This window comes from Ahaetulla prasina, chromosome 6 (assembly GCF_028640845.1).
Source record: "Ahaetulla prasina isolate Xishuangbanna chromosome 6, ASM2864084v1, whole genome shotgun sequence".
Classification (NCBI taxonomy): domain Eukaryota; kingdom Metazoa; phylum Chordata; class Lepidosauria; order Squamata; family Colubridae; genus Ahaetulla; species Ahaetulla prasina.
Window position 1 is genome coordinate 112918806 of NC_080544.1, and position 18746 is coordinate 112937551.

The 18746-nt window shown below is 48.0% G+C and overlaps 1 protein-coding gene across 4 annotated transcripts in view; it reads left to right on the plus strand.

The window, feature by feature from the left end:
* The window catches only part of LPP (LIM domain containing preferred translocation partner in lipoma), a 267940-nt gene that overhangs the window by 145687 nt on the left and 103507 nt on the right, over positions 1 to 18746 (plus strand). For 3 of the 4 annotated variants that reach the window (XM_058187147.1, XM_058187149.1, XM_058187148.1), the window contains one exon: positions 17825 to 18439. The exons of the other annotated variant lie outside the window; for it this stretch is intronic. In XM_058187147.1, the coding sequence (XP_058043130.1) occupies positions 17825 to 18439 (615 nt within the window). The remainder of the gene's footprint in view (positions 1 to 17824; positions 18440 to 18746) is intronic. 4 annotated transcript variants of the gene reach the window in all.

Sequence of the window (18746 nt, forward strand, 5' to 3'; positions counted from 1 at the left end):
CCAACCGGCACATTTAGTCGAGGCAGTCTTCTCCTGCAGCGACTATATTAAAGAATTACTGGCTTAAGGAGAAGAAACTAAGATTCATTTGCTCACTCTTGAGATGTGAGAGGTTATAATGGATCCTGGTGTGCCTGCTTAAGGAAGGAAGGAGGGAAGGAAGGAAGGAAGGAGGGAGGGAAGGAAGGAAGGAAGGAGGGAAGGAAGGAAGGAAGGAGGGAGGGAAGGAAGGAAGGAACGGAACATTTCAAATAATTGCCAATTGGTAGCCAGTGGCATCTCAAGCAGAGAACGAATTTGCAAATTTGGGGTGATTGTGCAAGTGCGAGAAGTCAGATCTCTTCCCTGCTGTTCCTTTCTGCCTTGTTACTTATTTTAATTTAATTTTATTTTTCTTTCAACCAGTAATAGGGTCCTAAAATGTTGGGCAGGGACCCATCGCTCAGGCGTAGAAAAGTTTGAGCAATTCGTTGGGCCTTGGTGAGCAAGTTTGGAAAAGGACTTTATCGAGAAAGCGAGTGGAGGCCGTTAGAAAGAGTGCAGAGAAGAACTGCAGAGATGGGTCAGCGGTCTGGAGGCTAAACTATATGTTGAATGTCTCAAAGGTGTGGGTTTTTTTTTCCAAGAAGTAACTGGACTTTCTGGTTTTTCTTTTGAAGATGTTTCGCTTCTCATCCAAGAAGCTTCTTCAACTCTGACCGGATGGTGAGGAATGGAAAGATTTATGTTCCTTGCGGACAACTGGTCATTTGCATTCCTTTTGGAGGGTCGTTGAGGCTGCTTGGAGGTTTATCTTTGTCCTCAGGGTCACTTGAGTGGTGCAAATGGATGTGGAGCTTTCTTGGAACTACTGAAAGGACCATGTTGTAGACCGGAGATAGATAATGTTGGTGAGGCTCCACAACCAACTGCACCACTCGGGTGACCCTGAAGACACAGGTAAACCCCAAAGTGGCCTCAATGACCCTTCAAAAGGATGCAAATGACCAGCTGTCTGCAAGGAATATAAATCCTTCCATTCCCCACCATCCGGTCAGAGTTCAAGAAGCTTCTTAAAAAAACTTTCCACTAATATAGCAGAATCCCTAAGCATAATCTTTGACAAAGCTTTCACTACCAGTTCCCTTCCCAAACTTTGGTCACTAGCCACAGTCATCCCTATAGTTGAAAACTACAGACCGATCTCTCTGTGCTGCGTCACCTGCAAAGTCATGGAATCAATCATCAACCAATCCATCACCTCAAACTTAGAAACTAACAACCTACTCTCCAATAAACAATTTGGTTTCAGGAAAAAATTATCATGCAACTTACAACTTCTTCACTGTAAAAACATATAGACTACAAATCTCGATCAAGGCAAAACAATAGATGCAATCTACATAGACTTCTGCAAAGCTTTTGACTCAGTAGTACACGATAAACTTCTCCTAAAACTAAAATCCTATGGTATCTCAGGACCCCTTCACAAATGGATATCTGCTTTTCTGTCTAACAGATAACAAGTGGTCAAAATTGGCAATGCTTTATCAAATCCTGTTCCTGTCAAGAGTGGCGTTCCTCAAGGCAGCGTCCTTGGACCAACACTCTTCATACTATACATAAATGATCTTTGTGATCATATCACAAGTAATTGTGTTCTCTTTGCTGACGATGTCAAACTATTTAACATCACAGACAATGCATCTATCATCCAAAAAGACCTTGATCTTCTAACCGCTTGGTCTAAAACTTGGCAACTCCAAGTCTCAACCAGCAAATGCTCAGCCTTACATATTGGAAAAAAGAACCCAAACACTAAGTACATACTTTATGGACATTAACTTACAGATGACCCCCCACCCTGTTAAAGACCTTGGAGTTTTCATGTCAAATGATCTAAGTGCCAAAGCCCACTGTAACTACATAGCAAAAAAAGCTCTAAGAGTTGTAAACCTAATTTTGCGTAGCTTCTTTTCCAAAAACACCACACTACTAACCAGAGCATATAAAACATTTGCTAGACCAATTCTAGAATACAGCTCGCCTGTTTGGAACCCTCACCACATCTCTGACATCAATACAATTGAACGAGTCCAGAAATATTTCACAAGAAGAGTTCTCCATTCCTCTGAAAACAACAAAATACCTTAGCCCACCAGACTTGAAATCCTCGGCTTAGAAAACTTGGAACTCCGTCGCCTTCGACAAGACCTAAGTTTAACTCATAGAATTATCTATTGTAATGTCCTTCCTGTTAAAGACTACTTCAGCTTTAACTGCAATAATACAAGAGCAACCAACAGATTTAAACTTAATGTTAACCGCTTTAATCTAGATTGCAGAAAATATGACTTCTGTAACAGAATCATCAATGCTTGGAATACTTTACCTGACTCTGTGGTCTCTTCTCATAATCCTAAAAGCTTTAACCAAAAACTTTCTACTATTGACCTCACCCTATTCCTAAGAGGACCATAAGGGGCGTGCATAAGTGCACAAACATGCCTACCGTTCCTGTCCTATTGTTTTTCTTTTCTTCTTCCTATATATATATATAGATGCTTATACCTCCCAATATTTACTCATATATATGTTTATATACTATAAAATCTTTTTATATGATGTTGTGACCAAATAAATAAATAAATAAATAAAAAATAAATAAGCTTCTTGGATGAGAAGCGAAACATCTTCAAAAGAAAAACCAGAAAGTCCAGTTGCCTCTTGAAAAAAAAGGGACAACCATGACCTGGATGATGGAGAGATTTAGCTGTATGATGAATGGTTGAGGCAGTTGGTAATGTCCAACAAAGAGGTGGCTAGGGGTGACATGACAGCTGTCGTGATTGCTCACACTTTGGGAGATAGGCTTAAGATCCGTGAGAGGGATCTTGACTGACTTGAATACTGGTTAATGGTTAGAGCGCAGCATTGCAGGCTAAGTCTGCATTCCCACACCCAGGAGTTCGATCCTGGCTGGTTCGAAGTTGACTCGGCTTCCATCCTTCGGAGGTGGGTAAAAAGAGGGCCCAGATTGTTGAGGCAAGAGGCTGACTCTGTAAAACGCTTAGAGAGGGCTGGAAAGAACTGTGAAGTGGTAGATAAGTCTAAGTGGTAATGCTTGGGAAGGGAGGGAGGGAGGGAGGGAGATAGATAGATAGATAGATAGATAGATAGATAGATAGATAGATAGATAGATAGATAGATAGATAGATAGATAGATAGATAGAAAAAGGAAGGTAGGAAAAGGAACGAAGGAAATTAGAATGAGAGGAAGGAAAAGAGGGAGGGAGGGAGGGAGATAAGAGAATGAAGAAAGGAATGACAGAAGGAAGGAAGGAAGGAAGGAAGGAAGGAAGGAAGGAAGGAGAGGGCTATAAAGTACTGTGAAGCAGTTATTTTCCTTCCTTCCTTCCTTCCCTCCCTCCCTCCCTCCTTTCTTCCTTCCTTCTTGGTACAATGGTTAGAATGCAGCATTGCAGGCTGACTCTGCCCACAGCCAGCAGTTCGATCCTGACCGGTTTTTATTTATTTATTTATTTATTTGATTTTTATACCGCCCTTCTCCCGAAGGACTCAGGGCGGTGTACAGGCAACAATAAAATACAGAACACCACAATATACCATTTAAAATACGAATTAAAAAACTTATTATAATTAGCCTAAAACCTTAAAATTTATAAAACCAAACCCCATTTAAAATTAATAGAGAATTTAAAATCGATAAAATTTATGTAATTTAAAATTTAAAATTTAAAATATAAAATTTAAAATTTAAAATTTAGCCAGCCAGCGAATGAAAAGATATGTCTTCAGTTCGCGGAAAGTCCAAGGTCAGGTATTTGGCGTAAGCTTGGGGAAGCTCGTTCCAAAGTGTGGGAGCCCCACAGAGAAGGCCCTTCCTCTGGGGCCGCCAGCCGACATTGTTTGGCGGACGGCACCCTGAGAAGTCCCTCTCTGTGAGAGCGTACGGGTCGGTGGGAGGCATGTGGTAACAGCAGGCGGTCCCGTAAGTACCCGGGTCCTAAGCCATGGAGCGCTTTAAAGGTCGTAACCAACACCTTAAAGTGCACTCGGAAGGCCACAGGTAGCCAGTGCAGTCTGCGCAGGAGCGGTGTTACGTGGGAGCTACGCGAAGCTCCCTCTATCACCCGCGCAGCTGCATTCTGGACTAACTGAAGCCTCCGAGTGCACTTCAAGGGGAGCCCCATGTAGAGAGCATTACAATAATCCAAGCGAGAGGTAACGAGCGCGTGAGTGACTGTGCACAAGGCATCCCGATCAAGGAAGGGGCGCAACTGCCGAACCAGGCGGACCTGGTGGAAGGCCCTCCTGGAGACGGCCGTCAAATGATCTTCAAACGACAGCCGGTCATCCAGGAGGACACCTAAGTTGCGCACCCTATCCTTTGGGGCCAATAACTCGCCTCCAACAGTCAACCGCGGTTGCAGTTGACTGAATCGGGATGCCGGCATCCACAGCCACTCCGTCTTGGAGGGATTAAGCTTGAGCCTGTTTCTCCCCATCCAGACCCGTACGGCTTCCAAACACCGGGACAGCACTTCAACAACTTCATTGGGGTGGCCCGGGGCGGAAAAGTACAGCTGGGTGTCATCAGCGTACTGTTGGTATCTCACCCCGAAGCCACTGATGATCTCACCCAGCGGCTTCATATAGATGTTGAACAGCAGGGGCGAGAGAATCGACCCCTGCGGGACCCCACAAGTGAGGCACCTCGCGGCCGACCTCTGCCCCCCTGTCAACACCGTCTGCGACCGGTCGGAGAGATAGGAGGAGAACCACCGATACACGGTGCCTCCCACTCCCAATCCCCCCAACCGGCGCAGCAGGATACCATGGTCGATGGTATCAAAAGCCGCTGAGAGATCTAATAGGACCAGGGCAGAGGAGTACCCCCTGTCCCTGGCCCGCCAGAGATCATCTACCAATGCGACCAAAGCTGTTTCCGTGCTGTATCCGGGTCGGAACCCGGACTGGAGCAGGTCTAGATAGACAGTTTCATCCGGGTATTGGGGTAGTTGTCGCGCCCCAGCACTCTCTCCACCCTTCGCAACAAAGCGAAGGTTGGAGACTGGACGATAGTTACCCAAAATAGCTGGGTCCAGGGAGGGCTTCTTGAGGAGGGGTCTCACCACCGCCTCTTTCAAGGCGGCAGGGAAAACCCCTTCCAACAAAGAAGCGTTGATAATCCTCTGGAGCCAGCCTCGTGTCACCTCCTGAGTGGCCAGTACCAGCCAGGAAGGACACGGGTCCAGTAAACATGTCGTGGCGTGAAGCCTCCCCAACAACCTGTCCACGTCCTCAGGAGCCACAGGGTCAAACTCATCCCAAACCGGTTCAACAAGACGTGTCTCCTCCCTCTCGCTTGGATCATCCCAATTTCGGTCCAGACCGTCCCGGAGCTGAGCGATTTTATCGTATAGATAACCACTAAACTCCTCGGCACGTCCCTGCAAAGGGTCATCCCGCACCTCCTGATGAAGGAGGGAGCGGGTCACCCGAAACAGGGCGGCCGGGCGGTTATCTGCCGACGCAATGAGGGTGGAGGCGTAGGAACGCCTCGCCTCCCTCATTGCCACCAGGTAGGTCCTAGAATAGGACCTAACTAGTGTCCGATCAGCTTCGGAACGACTGGACCTCCAAGTGCTCTCTAGGCGTCTTCTCCGGCGTTTCATCTCCCTCAGCCCCTCAGAGAACCAAGGGGCCGGACGAGATCTGCGCCGGGTCAGAGGCCGCAAAGGCGCGACATGGTCCAGGGCCCCAGCCGCGGCCTGTTCCCAGGCCGCGACTAGTTCCTCGGTCGTGCCGCGGGCCAGTCTTCTCCAAAGACTCAGGGCGGCTTACATTGTGTTAAGCAATAGTCTCATCCAATTGTATATTATATACAAAGTCAACTTTTATTGCCTCAGTCTTCCGTCCTTCTGAAGTCAATAAAATGAGAACCCAGATTGTTGGGGGCAAGAGGCTGGATCTGTAAAATACTTAGGGAGGGATGGAAAACACTATAGGGAAGGACAGGACAAAACAGTTCATTTAATGACTGTTCAAAGTTACAACAGCACAGAGAAATGGGACTTGTGAGCCTTTTTCACGCTTATGACCATTGTAGCATTCCCCATGTTCTCATGATCAAAATTCAGCCGCTTGGCAACTGGTTCATATTTACGACGGATTCTGAGTCGTGGGGCACACGATCCCATTTTGCGACCGTCTGACAAGCAACAGGGAAGCCAGATTCACTTAACAACCCTGTTTCTGGCTGAAGAACTGCAGTGATTCACTTAACAACGGTGGCAAGGAAGGTTGTAAAATGGGACAAAGTTCACTTAACAATTAGCTTGCTTAGCAACAGAAATTTTGGCCTCCGTTGTGGTTGTAAGTCAAGGACTACCTGTATATGATTCAGGATGTGCTACTAATCCTGAAACTGGGTCGATTCCCAATTTAAGGCCATAAAATGGGGCCAAACTCACTTAACAACTGTCTTGCTTAGCAACGGAAATGTTGGGCTCAATTATATAATATAACCACAGAGTTGGAAGGGACCTTGGAGGCCTTCTAGTCCAACCCCCTGCCCAGGCAGGAACCCCTACACCATCTCAGTCAGATGGTTATCCAATCTCTTCTTAAAACTTCTAGTGTTGGAGCATTCACAACTTCTGGTGGCAAGCTGTTCCACTGATTAATTGTTCTAACTGTCAGGAAATTTCTCCTTAGTTCTAAGTTGCTTCTTTCCTTGATTAGTTTCCACCCATTGCTTCTTGTTCTACCCTCAGGTGCTTTGGAGAACAGCCTGACTCCCTCTTCTTTGTGGCAGCCCCTGAGATTGTGGTCGTAATTCGAGAACTTTCTGTACTTCTTCGATAGGTGTTGTTTGTTTTTCTTTCTCATCCTCCCCTCCCATTGAACGAGGCATTCTGTTATTCCTCAGCACGGCTAGTCCTTGACTTACGACCACAATGGAGCCCAAAGTTCCATTAAGAGAGACATTTTTTAAGTGAGTTTGGCCCCGTTTTACGACCTCCCTTGCCATTTTTAAGCGAATCACTGCGGTTGTTAAGTGAGCAACATGGTCATTAAGCGAATTTGACTTTGCTTGGCAGAAGGTCGCAAAAGGGGATCGCGTGTCCCCCAAGAAACTGCGACCGTCATAAATATGAGTCATTTGGGCCTGTCTCCATACTCCCCTCCCGAAATTTCAATTTTGGGGTGAGCCAAGCCACCGATAATAATTTCAACCGTATTAGGACATATAAACAGGTAATCCTCGATTTACGACCTCAGTCGAGCCCAAAATTTCTGTTGCTAAGGGAGACGTCTGCTCAGTGAGTTTTACCCCATTTTATGACTTTTCTTGCTGCAGCTGTTAAGTGAACTTAATCAACTGCAGTGGATTAAGTTAACAGCCCGGTCGTTAAGTGAATCCGGCTTCCACTTTGCTCATCAGAAGGTCGCAAAAGGGGATCACATGACCCCGGGGCACGTCATAAAATACGAGTCAGTTGCCAAGTGTCTGAATTTTGATCCCCTTTTTGACCATAGGGGAGGCTGCAGGGGTCGTAAGTGTGAAAAATGGCCATGCCGAGTCACATTTTTTTGGGTGCCGTTGTAACTTTGAACGGTCGCTAAACGAAATGTTTTAAATCGAGGACTGCCTGCACTCCAAGAAAAGCAGGTTCCCGGTAGCCAAATCACCCAGCAAACATTAATCGCACGGTAGTTTTCTCCTTCGGGGAAGAAATTGAGGCTAGCATTATTTGCGTGGCAGGAATTTTTAGCTGGTGGTGTGGGGGGGGGGGGGAGAGAACGAAGGGGCAGAAGGCCAGAGCGACACACAAAAGCACAACGTTTCTCTCCTTTTTGGCAACGCCGCAACTGGAGCCGCTGCCGGGAATCGGTTAGCAAAACAAGCGAAGAATGAAAACCATTCCGGGCATTTTGCAAAAAAACACCGTTTCCTTGGCAAGAGTTCAAGGCGACTTGTTGTTGCTGTTGTTGGTTGGTTTGTCGTGTCCTGCAAAACCTTTTCTCTGTTCGAGGCGTCTGCCGTTCAGAATCAGCAGAATCTGAATGACAGAGCAAGAGAGCCGGAAGGGACCTCGGAGGTCGTCTAGTCCAACCCCCCTGCTCAAGCGGGAGGCCCAGCCTAGACCATTTCAGGCAAGTGGCTGTCTCTTCTTAAAAAAAACGTTTTTTAAAGGGAAGGAGGAAGGTAGGAAAGAAGGAAGGACAGAAGGAAGGAATAACAGAGTTGGAAGGGATCTCAGAGGTCGTCTAGTCCAACCCCCTGGTCGAGCAGGAGAGTGTATATAATTTCAGACAAATGGCTGTCCAGTCTCTTCTTAAAAAGCTCCAGCGATGGAGCACCAACAACTTCTGGTGGCAAGCTGTTCCACTGATTAATTGTTCTCACTGTCAGGAAATTTCTCCTTAGTTCTAAATTGCTTCTCTCCTTTATTAGTTTTCTCCCATTGCTTCTTGTCCTGCCCTCAGGTGCTTTGGAGAATAGCTTGACTCCCTCTTCTTTTTGGGCAGCCCCACAAATACTGGAAGACTGCCATCATACTTCCCCTAGTCCTTCTTTTCTCTAGACTGGACATAACGAATTCCTGCAACCGTTCTTCATATGTTTTAGCCTCCAGTCCCCTCATCATCTTTGTTGCTCTTCTCTGCACCCTTTCCAGAGTCTCGGCATCTTGCTGCAAACTCTACAGATTCATGCTATAGCTGAGTGTCAGCTGGTTGTAGGAATGCAGACACCGGTGTTGGAAAAACTGCTGCTTTACACTAAACCTAGGTCACCAGTTTGCAGGGAGTTCTTGACCTACAACAGTTCTGGAACGTGGATTTTAAGTAGAGCAAAATCGAGTGAAGCCAAAGTTAGGAAAGAATTCCAGTCGAGCTATATTTATAGCAGGGGTCTCCAACCTTGGCAACTTTAAGACTTGGGGACTTCAACTCCCAGAATTCCTCAGCCAGCCTTGCTTACTCTCTTATAATCCCTTCCTCTGCAATCTCTCCACTTTGGTGGGTAAGAGAAAAAAAACCCAGATACATCTGGCTGAGGAATTCTGGGAGTTGAAGTCCACAAGTCTTAAAGTTGCCAAGGTTGGAGACCCCTGATTTATAGCAAATCCCAGGCTGGATTCTCATCCCTCTTTCGCTCCCGACAGGATGCAACGGGCTAGAAGCTACCCTGGTTTGCCAGGATGTGCCGTTTCTATCAATACAGGTAGCCCTCAATTTACACATTTTCGTTTAGTGACTGTTTGAATTTACAACGGCGCCGAAAAAAAGTGACTTATGACCGTTTTTCACACTTACGACCGTTCCAGCATCCCCGTGGTGATGGAATGAAAATTGGGACGCTTGCCCACCGATTCATATTTATGACGGTTGCATGGATCCCCTTTTGCGCCCAAGTCCATGGGGAACCCAGATTCACTTAACAACCGTGTGGCTAACTTAAGAACGACAGTGACTCGCTAAACAACGGTGGCAAAACAAAGATCTTTCAATGGGGCAGAATTGATTTCACGACGGGTAGACAAAAATGTCAGATCCAGTCCAACTATCTGGCTGACTGTACATCAAACTGCAATAATAAGAAAAAGGAAGTCGGTTGCCATGCCAACCTTGATTGGAGCTCTGGAAGCAATACCGATAGGGCTTCTTAGATACCTAGAAATATTAAATTTATTAGAACTGAGCACCCTAATTTTAGAAAAATCAATACCTTGGTTAGAATTGCTTACATTCTTCGATAATCCCTTAATTAAGTCTATGGTCTTTTCTTAGGAATTTGCGGTATGAAGTTTTCACCACTTTTAGATGGAAAATCCAACAGTACATTGCAGGTAGTCCTTGAGTTACGACCACTATAATATAGGTAGTCCTTGAGTTATGACCGCTATGGTGCAGATAGTCCTCGAGGTATGACCACTACTGCGCAGGCAGTCCTCGCGTTACGACCTCCATTGAGCCCAAAATTTCTATTGCTAAGGGAGACAGTTGTTAAGTGAGCTTTGCCCCATTTTACGACCGCAATTGTTAAGTGAATCACTGCAGTTGCTAAGTTAGTAACACGGTTGTTAAGTGAATCTGGCTTCCCCATTGAACTGCTTGTCAGACGGTCGCAAAAGTGGATCAAGTGAACATTGCAACCCTCATAAGTACATGCCAGTTGCCAAACCTCTGAATTTGGATCACGTGACCAGGGGGATGCTGCAGTGGTCATAAATGCGAAAAAAGGTCATAAGTCACTTTTTCCCCCCATGCCGTTGTAACTTTGAACGGTCACTAAACGAACGGTTTTAAGTCCAGGACTTCCTGTATTAAGTTTCTATCCCTCTTAGGCTGCAATTCCAACTGGAAATTGCACACAGATAATATAAGGTATTAACATATATATATACATATAGAGGGCCTCTGTGGCTCAGACTGGTAAGACAGTCTGTTATTAACAGCAGCTGCTTGCAATTACTGCAGGTTCAAGTCCCACCAGGCCCAAGGTTGACTCAGCCTTCCATCCTTTATAAGGGAGGTAAAATGAGGACCCAGATTGTTGGGGGGGCAATAAAAGTTGACTTTGTATGTAATATGCAAATGGATGAAGACTATTGCTTGACACAGTGTAAGCCACCCTGAGTCTTTGGAGAAGGGTGGGATATAAATGCAAATTAAATATATATATATATATTACACCTGACTCTCAACGACTCCCGGCAGCTACCTGCCATCCAACAAAGTCGCAACAATAAAAGCGACAACCGGTGGTTGAGTGAATTGAACTGAACTTAATCCTTTATTTGGCCAAGGGTGAATAGACACCCAAGAAATTTGGTGCGTGACGCTCTCAGCGCACATCCACACACAAAGCAGAAGAATAAACGTTACAATAGTAGAAAAGCAGAACAATAACAGGGTATGGATAATATGTACAATAGCGAGGACGGGATTTGAATTCGGAGCTTGTGAGCGTCTGATCCGCTTCAAACCTCCGGCAATAAACAAAACCGCCCGAGCTTTTGAGATGGTCGCGTGGACCTGTGGCTTCGGTCGAGCGTGTACAACGCAGCTGCCTTTTGGGGTCTGCTGTGCCTGTGCGCCAGGAGGATTTTTGGGAAAGAGAGAGAGAGAGAGGGAGAGGGATTAAATAAAGTTGTGCCACGCACACCCAGCCAGCTCTGGTCCCCGCACGCATTAAAGACCCATTTTGGGTTGTCAATTAAGCGTTGTCGTTGCGACTTCAATGCTCGTTTATTTTTATTTTTATTTATTTGATTCTGCTTCTGCATTTCCCGCGAAGGGATCCGGCGACTCGAGCGTCGCCGTGCATGAACTCCACCCAGGAATCTTGGATTTGCATTCCCGTCGGTCGTTGGCGGGGGGGGGGGAATCTCAGCCAGCGATGCAGGGAAGGGATTGCTGATTTATTCTCGGTTTTTTTACTGCTTGCATTCATGCTAGAAGGCCCGGTTCTTGTCTTGGGGGAGGAGGGGGGAGACCAAAAAAAATAATAATAATCTTCATTAAGGGGGTTGTATCGGTGGCAGGGAAGGCTCAGGTTCCCTTGGCAACCTTGTAGACTGGGCGGATCCTCGCCACCGATGTTGTGATGTTGTCTCTACCTTTTGTTTGGGGTCTGATGAAATTTAGCCGGCCCATGACGTCAGTCCTGGATGTGGGGAGCTGACGTGGGAGATGTGGGGGGTCCCAGGGAGCTTTGGATGTTGACTCGCAAAGTTCAGCAACCTTGTGTTGTGCCTTGGACACGGGGAGGGGGGGGGAAATGAGCTGTAGCAGGGGTGCAACATGGGGAGGGGGTGGGGGAGGGAGGGGGGGAGGAGATGTTGATTATTTACTTACGTATCTGGATCCCACCTTTATTCAACTAATTTAAGGCAGCGAGCTTGTTGAATGCATGTGCTTCCTCCAATTCCCCCCCCCCACAGCAACAACCCTGTGAGGTCGGTTGGGCTGAGAGAGAGAGGGAGAGAGGGAGGGGGAGAGAGGGAGAGAGAGGGAAGGGGAGAGGGAAAGGTAAAGAGAGAGAGGGGGAGAGGGAGGGGGAGAGAGGAGAGAGAGAGAGGGAGAGAGAGAGGGAGGGAGAGGAGGAGGAGAGAGAGGAGGAGAGAGGAGGAGAGAGAGGAGGAGAGAGGAGAGGGAGGGAGAGGAGAGAGAGAGAGGGAGAGAGGGAGGGAGAGAGAGAGGGAGAGGGAAGGGAGAGAGGAGAGAGGGAGAGAGGGAGGGAGGGAGAGAGAGGGAGAGAGAGAGGAAGAGAGGAGAGAGAGGAAGGGAGAGGAGAGGTAAAGAGAGAGGGAGAGAGAGGGAGGGGAAGAGAGGGAGGGGAAGAGGGAGAGAAAGGGAAGGGGAGAGGGAGAGGTAAAGAGAGAGGGAGGGGGAGAGGGAAAGAGAGAGAGGGAGAAAGGGAGGGGGAGAGAGGGAGAGAGAGGGAAGGGGAGAGGGAGAGGTAAAGAGAGAAGGAGGGGGAGAGAGAGAAAGAGAGAGAGAGAGAGAGAAGGAGGTACTGGCCAAAAGTCACCTAATCGACTTTCCTGCCTAAGGTGGAACTAGAACTCCCCGTCTCCTGGTCATGTGGCCCGAGATCACCCACTTACCTGTGCTACTGGTTCACAAATGTGACTGTGCCTGGACATGCGTGCAGCACTTCTGCGTATGCGCAGATGGTCCATAATTACGTCTGGGCAGATGGTCGGAGCCTCCCGCTGCCGCTACCTGCTCACGCGAACCAAGGCAAACTGGTAGGAACCCCCCACTGGGCACCCAGTTGGCTTTCCTGCCTAAGGCAGGACTAGAACTCACCGTCTCCTGGTGATTGGCCCAAAGACACCCAGCTGTCTTTTGTGTCTATGGTGAGACTAGAATTCACCACCTCCTGGTTTCTAGGCCAGCACCTTAACCACGACACCAAACTGGCATCAAAGCCTATATCGCAGCCCAGTATTCCCAAGTGTTCTCCCATCCAACTACTAACCAAGCCTAACCCTGCTTAGCTTCCAAGATCAGACGAAATCGGGCACAATCAGGGTGGTCCGTCCACTTTGATGCCATCAAATATTAGAAAGAGACTCCTATGGTCTTAGGGGGCTTTTTCTGCATAATAACGTTGCGTAATATACATATCGGCTCTTCTCATGCTATGTACTTCAGTTGATCTTGGCTTGGAAGGATCCATAAAGTTTGTTCAAACTCCATGAGGCGTTAACCCGGGTTAGATGTTTCGTAGGTCAGCAGGATGGATGAGCCCAGTCTGGGAGGCTGGTTCATGGTGCCGTGTATTGTGTGGACCCAGAACCTGGGTTACTTTTGCAGCTGCCTGTTGTATGAATGCAGAACCCGGTATCTGAATGTTTTCCTTGAAAAGTCATTCGGCTACCTTCGATCCTGACAGCTTGCTGGCTCCTGTAATACAGGTAGTCCTCGAGTTAGGACCACAATTGAGCCCCGCATTTCTGCTGCTAAGCGAGACAGTTGTTTAGTGAGTTTCGCTCCGTTTTACGACCTTCCTTCCCTTCTCCGTTGTTAAGTGAATCTGACTTCCTCCGTTGACTTGGCTTGTCAGAAGGTCGCAAAAGGGGATCCCGTGACCCTGGGACACAGCAACCGTCGTAAATACGAGTCCCTCACCAAGCACCTGGATTTTGATCATGTGACCGAAGGATTCTGCAGCGGTCATTAAGTGTGAAAAATAGCCCTAAGTGCTGTTGTAACTTGGAACGGTCACTAAATGAACTGTTATAAATCGAGGATACTACCTGTATGGATAGAAATTGCCCATCCTGGCAACCCAGGGTAGCTTCTAGCTGTTGCATCCCCTTAGGAGGGAAAGAGGTGTGAAAATTCAGCCTGGAGTTTGTTATAAATATAGCTCGGGTTTCATACGCAGCAAATCGACTGGAATTCTTTCCTAACGGCTTCATACATTTTGCTCTACTTAACTCTCCGTTCCGGAGCTTCGGTGTCCTCGGAAGCCCGTTCTTGTGGTTTGTTGTCTAGCCAAACAGAAATATTTGACAGCAAGCGTTGCACAACATCCCACAACCCCGAATCTCAGCTTCGCAAAACACCGTCGCTAACTTGACATCAAACAGGTTGGATGCAAAGAGTATTGGCCACATGGGCATGACTCATCTAACCCGGTTACTCAATTCGCCCATTTTCACACAATGTCGCGAACCATAAATTAACCAAGCCACTACCGAGCCGCAAAATGGGAGCCCAAAGTCAACACCGAGAGGCTTCCTAGCCGTTGTGTGTTCACAGCCCCAGTGTCTGGCTCGGTCAACACACGGAGACGAAGTGAAGAAGTTTCCATAACACACAAAACTAATTTTAGCTGAGGCTGAGATGCGGTAGCTTTCCTGGAGCTAAAGCCAGATGCCAGACCTTCAGGGTTGGGTGGGTTATAAATACTCTCAAATAAATGCATGAATAAAACGCTTCCCCTAGAAGTGGAAGAAATGCAAAGTGGATCCAGTAGAATCTAAAGGGATCTTGTTAGCAGCTTTTCCAAGTAGCAAAGGAACGTTCACTTGTCTTTCAGTAAAGGTGCTAACAGATTCCAGATTTTGGATAGCATTGACCAGTTCCTCCCCCTCAGCAAATTTAAGTTGTGTGGACTCCAACTCCCATGATTCCCCAGGTAGCATATATAGACTTCAGCTCCCAGAATTCTTCAACCATCAGAGATGGACTTCATGTCCAAGAATTCCTCAGCCACCATAGGTGGATTTCATCTCCCAGAATTCCTCAACCATCATAGGTGGACTTCATCTCCTCAGCCACTTCATCTCCCAGAGTTCCTCAGCCACCATAGGTGGACTTCATCTCCCAGAATTCCTCAACCATCATAGGTGGACTTCATCTCCCAGAGTTCCTCAGCCACTTCATCTCTCAGAGTTCCTCAGCCACCATAGGTGGACTTCATCTCCCAGAGTTCCTCAGCCATCATAGGCGGACTTCATCTCCCAGAGTTCCTCAGCCATCATAGGTGGACTTCATCTCCCAGAGTTCCTCAGCCATCATAAATGGACCTCATATCCCAGAGTTCCTCAGCCACAATAGGTGGACTTCATCTCCCAGAGTTCCTCAGCCACCATAGGTGGACTTCATCTCCCAGAGTTCCTCAGCCACCATAGGTGGACTTCATCTCCCAGAATTCCTCAACCATCATAGGTGGACTTCATCTCCTCAGCCACTTCATCTCCCAGAATTCCTCAACCATCATAGGTGGACTTCATCTCCCAGAGTTCCTCAGCCACTTTATCTCTCAGAGTTCCTCAGCCACCATAGGTGGACTTCATCTCCCAGAGTTCCTCAGCCACAATAGGTGGACTTCATCTCCCAGAGTTCCTCAGCCACTTCATCTCCCAGAATTCCTCAACCATCATAGGAGGACCTCATATCCCAGAATTCCTTAGGCACCCATCAGTTTTTCTGACTTTTAGAATGGCTCCTATTGTGGACGATGGTTGAGCAAAGACCACTTTTAGTGGCTGCTAGTAAATACAGGTAGTCCTCGACTTACAACAGTTTGTTTAGTGACCGTTCAAAGTTACAGCGGAACTTTGCAGCATCCCCATGATCACGTGATCAAAAATAAGACGCCTCGTACCTGGTTCCTACTTACGATGGTCGCAGTGTCCAGAGGGGGGAAGGACCACCTGATCCCCTTTTGCGACCTTCGGATGAGCAACGTCAGTGGGGCAGCCAGGCTCACTTAAGAACCATGTCACTCTCTTAACAACTGCAGTGATCCACTTAACAACTTTGGCAAGAAAGGTCATAAAAGGGGGCCAGGCTCACTTAAACAACTGCCCCGGCTTAGCAGCAGAGATTGTGGGCTCCGTTGTGGTCGTAGGTTCGAGGACTACCTGTGCACAGGTGAAAAGGGGCTGAGCATTCTGCCCGCATTTGCAGCCGCTAAAAAAAGCCCCACCTCTGTGCCAGCCAGCCACGCCGGGCTTTGCAACCCTCGCTTTGCGTAGACATCATTCTAAATGGAAGGGAAGAAGGGAATTAACCTGGTTTAACCTCCGATTTTTCAACTTCTCCCCAGAGACCGGGAGTCCCCAGTCCCGTGATTAAGTTGAGTGACATTTTTTTATGCAAGCGGAACAAATATCATTTAATTCTGGAGCTGGGATGGTCTCAGCGATTGGGGCTCTCAGAGATGGAAGGATTATTTACACACACAGAGAGAGAGAGAGAGAGAGAGCAACAGCAATAGCACTTAGACCAGCAGTTCTCAACCTGTGGGTCGGGACCCCGTTGGGGGTCGAGTGACGATTTGCCAGGGGTCACCTAAGACCATCGGAAATATGGGAAGTATACTTGCGAGTCGAAGAATCCCGCTCCAATGGTTGACTCCACAAGCCAGCTGCAGGCTCTTCAAATCGCTAGCCGAATTCGGCTTCAGGCGCGATGAATTAAAAAAGAGAGAGATCTTTGCTCTGATGTCTCCCTCTCAAGCCAGCTGCAATCACTCCCAATCGCTAGCCTAATCTGGCTTCAGGCGCCATAAACTTAATAGGGGAGGAGTCTCCGCTTTAATGCCTCCGTCCTCAAGGCAATCGCAAGCAGTTCAGATCGCTAGCCAATACCGCTTCAGGCGCGATAAATTCAAAACAAAAATAATTCTATGGTTGGGGTCGCCACATCGTGGGGAATTGTATTAAAGGGGTCGCAGCACTATAAAGGTTGAGAACCACTGACTTAGACTTATATACCGCTTCACAGGGCTTGGCAAACCTTCTCAGCACTGAGTGCTGAAACAGGAGTACGGGAGCAGGCGCTGGGGAGCACCAAAAACCGGTAGAGCAGCTCCCTGGTGCGCACATTTGGGAGCGCCAGAAACCCAAACAGCAGTTCCCTGGCGTGCATGCATGCGCCTGGAAACTGAGCTTCCGATTTCCGACATGCACATGCACGTCGGTGACCCGGTCTTCCTATTTCTGGTGCGCATCTGTGCGCAAAGACCAGCCGGCCAGGGCTTCTGCACGCGTCGGAAACTGGAAAAGCAACAGGCAACGGCTGGTGTGCTCAGAGAAATGGCTCTGCGTATCACTGCCGGCACACATGCTGTAAGTTCACCATCACGGCTCTATAAGATCAGACTGCTAAAAAACGATCACAATCGCTCCACGTACATAGGGAAACGTATGATTAAGGGTCCCCCCCCCCCAATTACTTGTGTAAGGATTATTCTCTTATCGTGTTCATGTTGTCTTGTATTTGTTTGGTTATGGATTGCACCAGTAGAGGCTAAACCAATTTTGTTGTATACATTGATGTACAATGACAATAAAGGCTATTGAGTGATATAAACGGTTTACAGAGTCAGCATCGTGGTCCCCCAACAATCTAGGTCTTCATTTTACCGACCTCGGAAGGCTGAATCAACCTTTAGCTGGTCGGGATCGAACTGCAGAGTTTGCCTGCAATGCTGCATCCTAGCCACTCTGCCAGTGGCTGCCTCCCTCTCTCCCTCCTTCCTTCCTTCTTTCCTTTTTTTAAAAGAAAGATATAGTATAGGGTCTCCTGCCTGAGCAGGGGGTTGGACTAGAAGACCTCCAAGGTCCCTTCCAACTCTGTTATTCTGTTCAAATAACAACATGAAATATAATAAAATTCTGCTCCACCCTGCCCAGTAGGGATCCTTTCCTGTGGTCAGCTGGCTGGCTGGGGAATTCTGGGAGTTGAAGGCCACCCCCCTTCAAGCGGCTGCTCTCGAACCCAATGGAGACATTCTGACAATGCTCAAGTCTCAAAATTCCTTTTTTTTTTTTCCATTTTGCAGACCCAGGCCATTGGGATTCCTGGTGGATCTCCCGGGACCACCCCTGCCGTGTCCACTCCGGTCACGGGACACAAGCGCATGGTCATTCCCAACCAGCCTCCCTTGACCGCCACCAAAAAGTCAGCCACCCCCAAGTCCGGCGCCCAGCCCATCCCGGTGACACCCGTTGGAACCCTGAAGCCTCAGCCCGTTCCGGCACCCTACACTACGGCCGCCACTCCCACCCGGCCCCCGTTCAACGTGCAGGTGAAATCAGCTCATCCTGCCCCCCACTTCCCACCCTCGGCTCCCCAATATGGCAGCCTGGCCCCCCAGCCGCCTTCTTCCATGGGCTCCTATGTGCCGGCGCAACCTCGGGCACCCGATTATGGTTACGTGCCCCCACCGCCGATGGGTTACGGTTCCGCGCCACTGCCGGTCCGCCAGCCAGAACCGGCCTACGGTGGGAGCGCCACCCAAAGAGGCTGGGAAGGAGCCGAGCCTTCCTATGGGCCCCCTGGAAGCGCCTGGAAGCCTGAGCCAGCGTACCCTCCAGCCATGGGGCAGTACCCGTCCTCTGGAGCCCGGAAGGCCTACGGCTTTGAGCCAGCGCCGGCCTCTCAGCTGCATCCAAAGGTAAGCACCCAGGAGACAGTTGAAGAGGGATGCAAAATTTACATATTTTGGGCTGTCATCTGTCAGTTGGTCTGTCTCTCTGTCTATCTATCCTATCATCTTTCTATCTGTCTATCATTAATGTCTATCTATCATCTACCTACCTACCTACCTAATCTATCATTTCTGTCTCTATATCTTATATCTGTATCTATCCATCCATCGATGCATCTCAGTCTGTCTGTCCATCTATTCATCTATCTCCCCTATTTTTTCTCTCTCTCTATTTATCTGTCATATGTCTACCTATCTACCTACCTATCTCTCT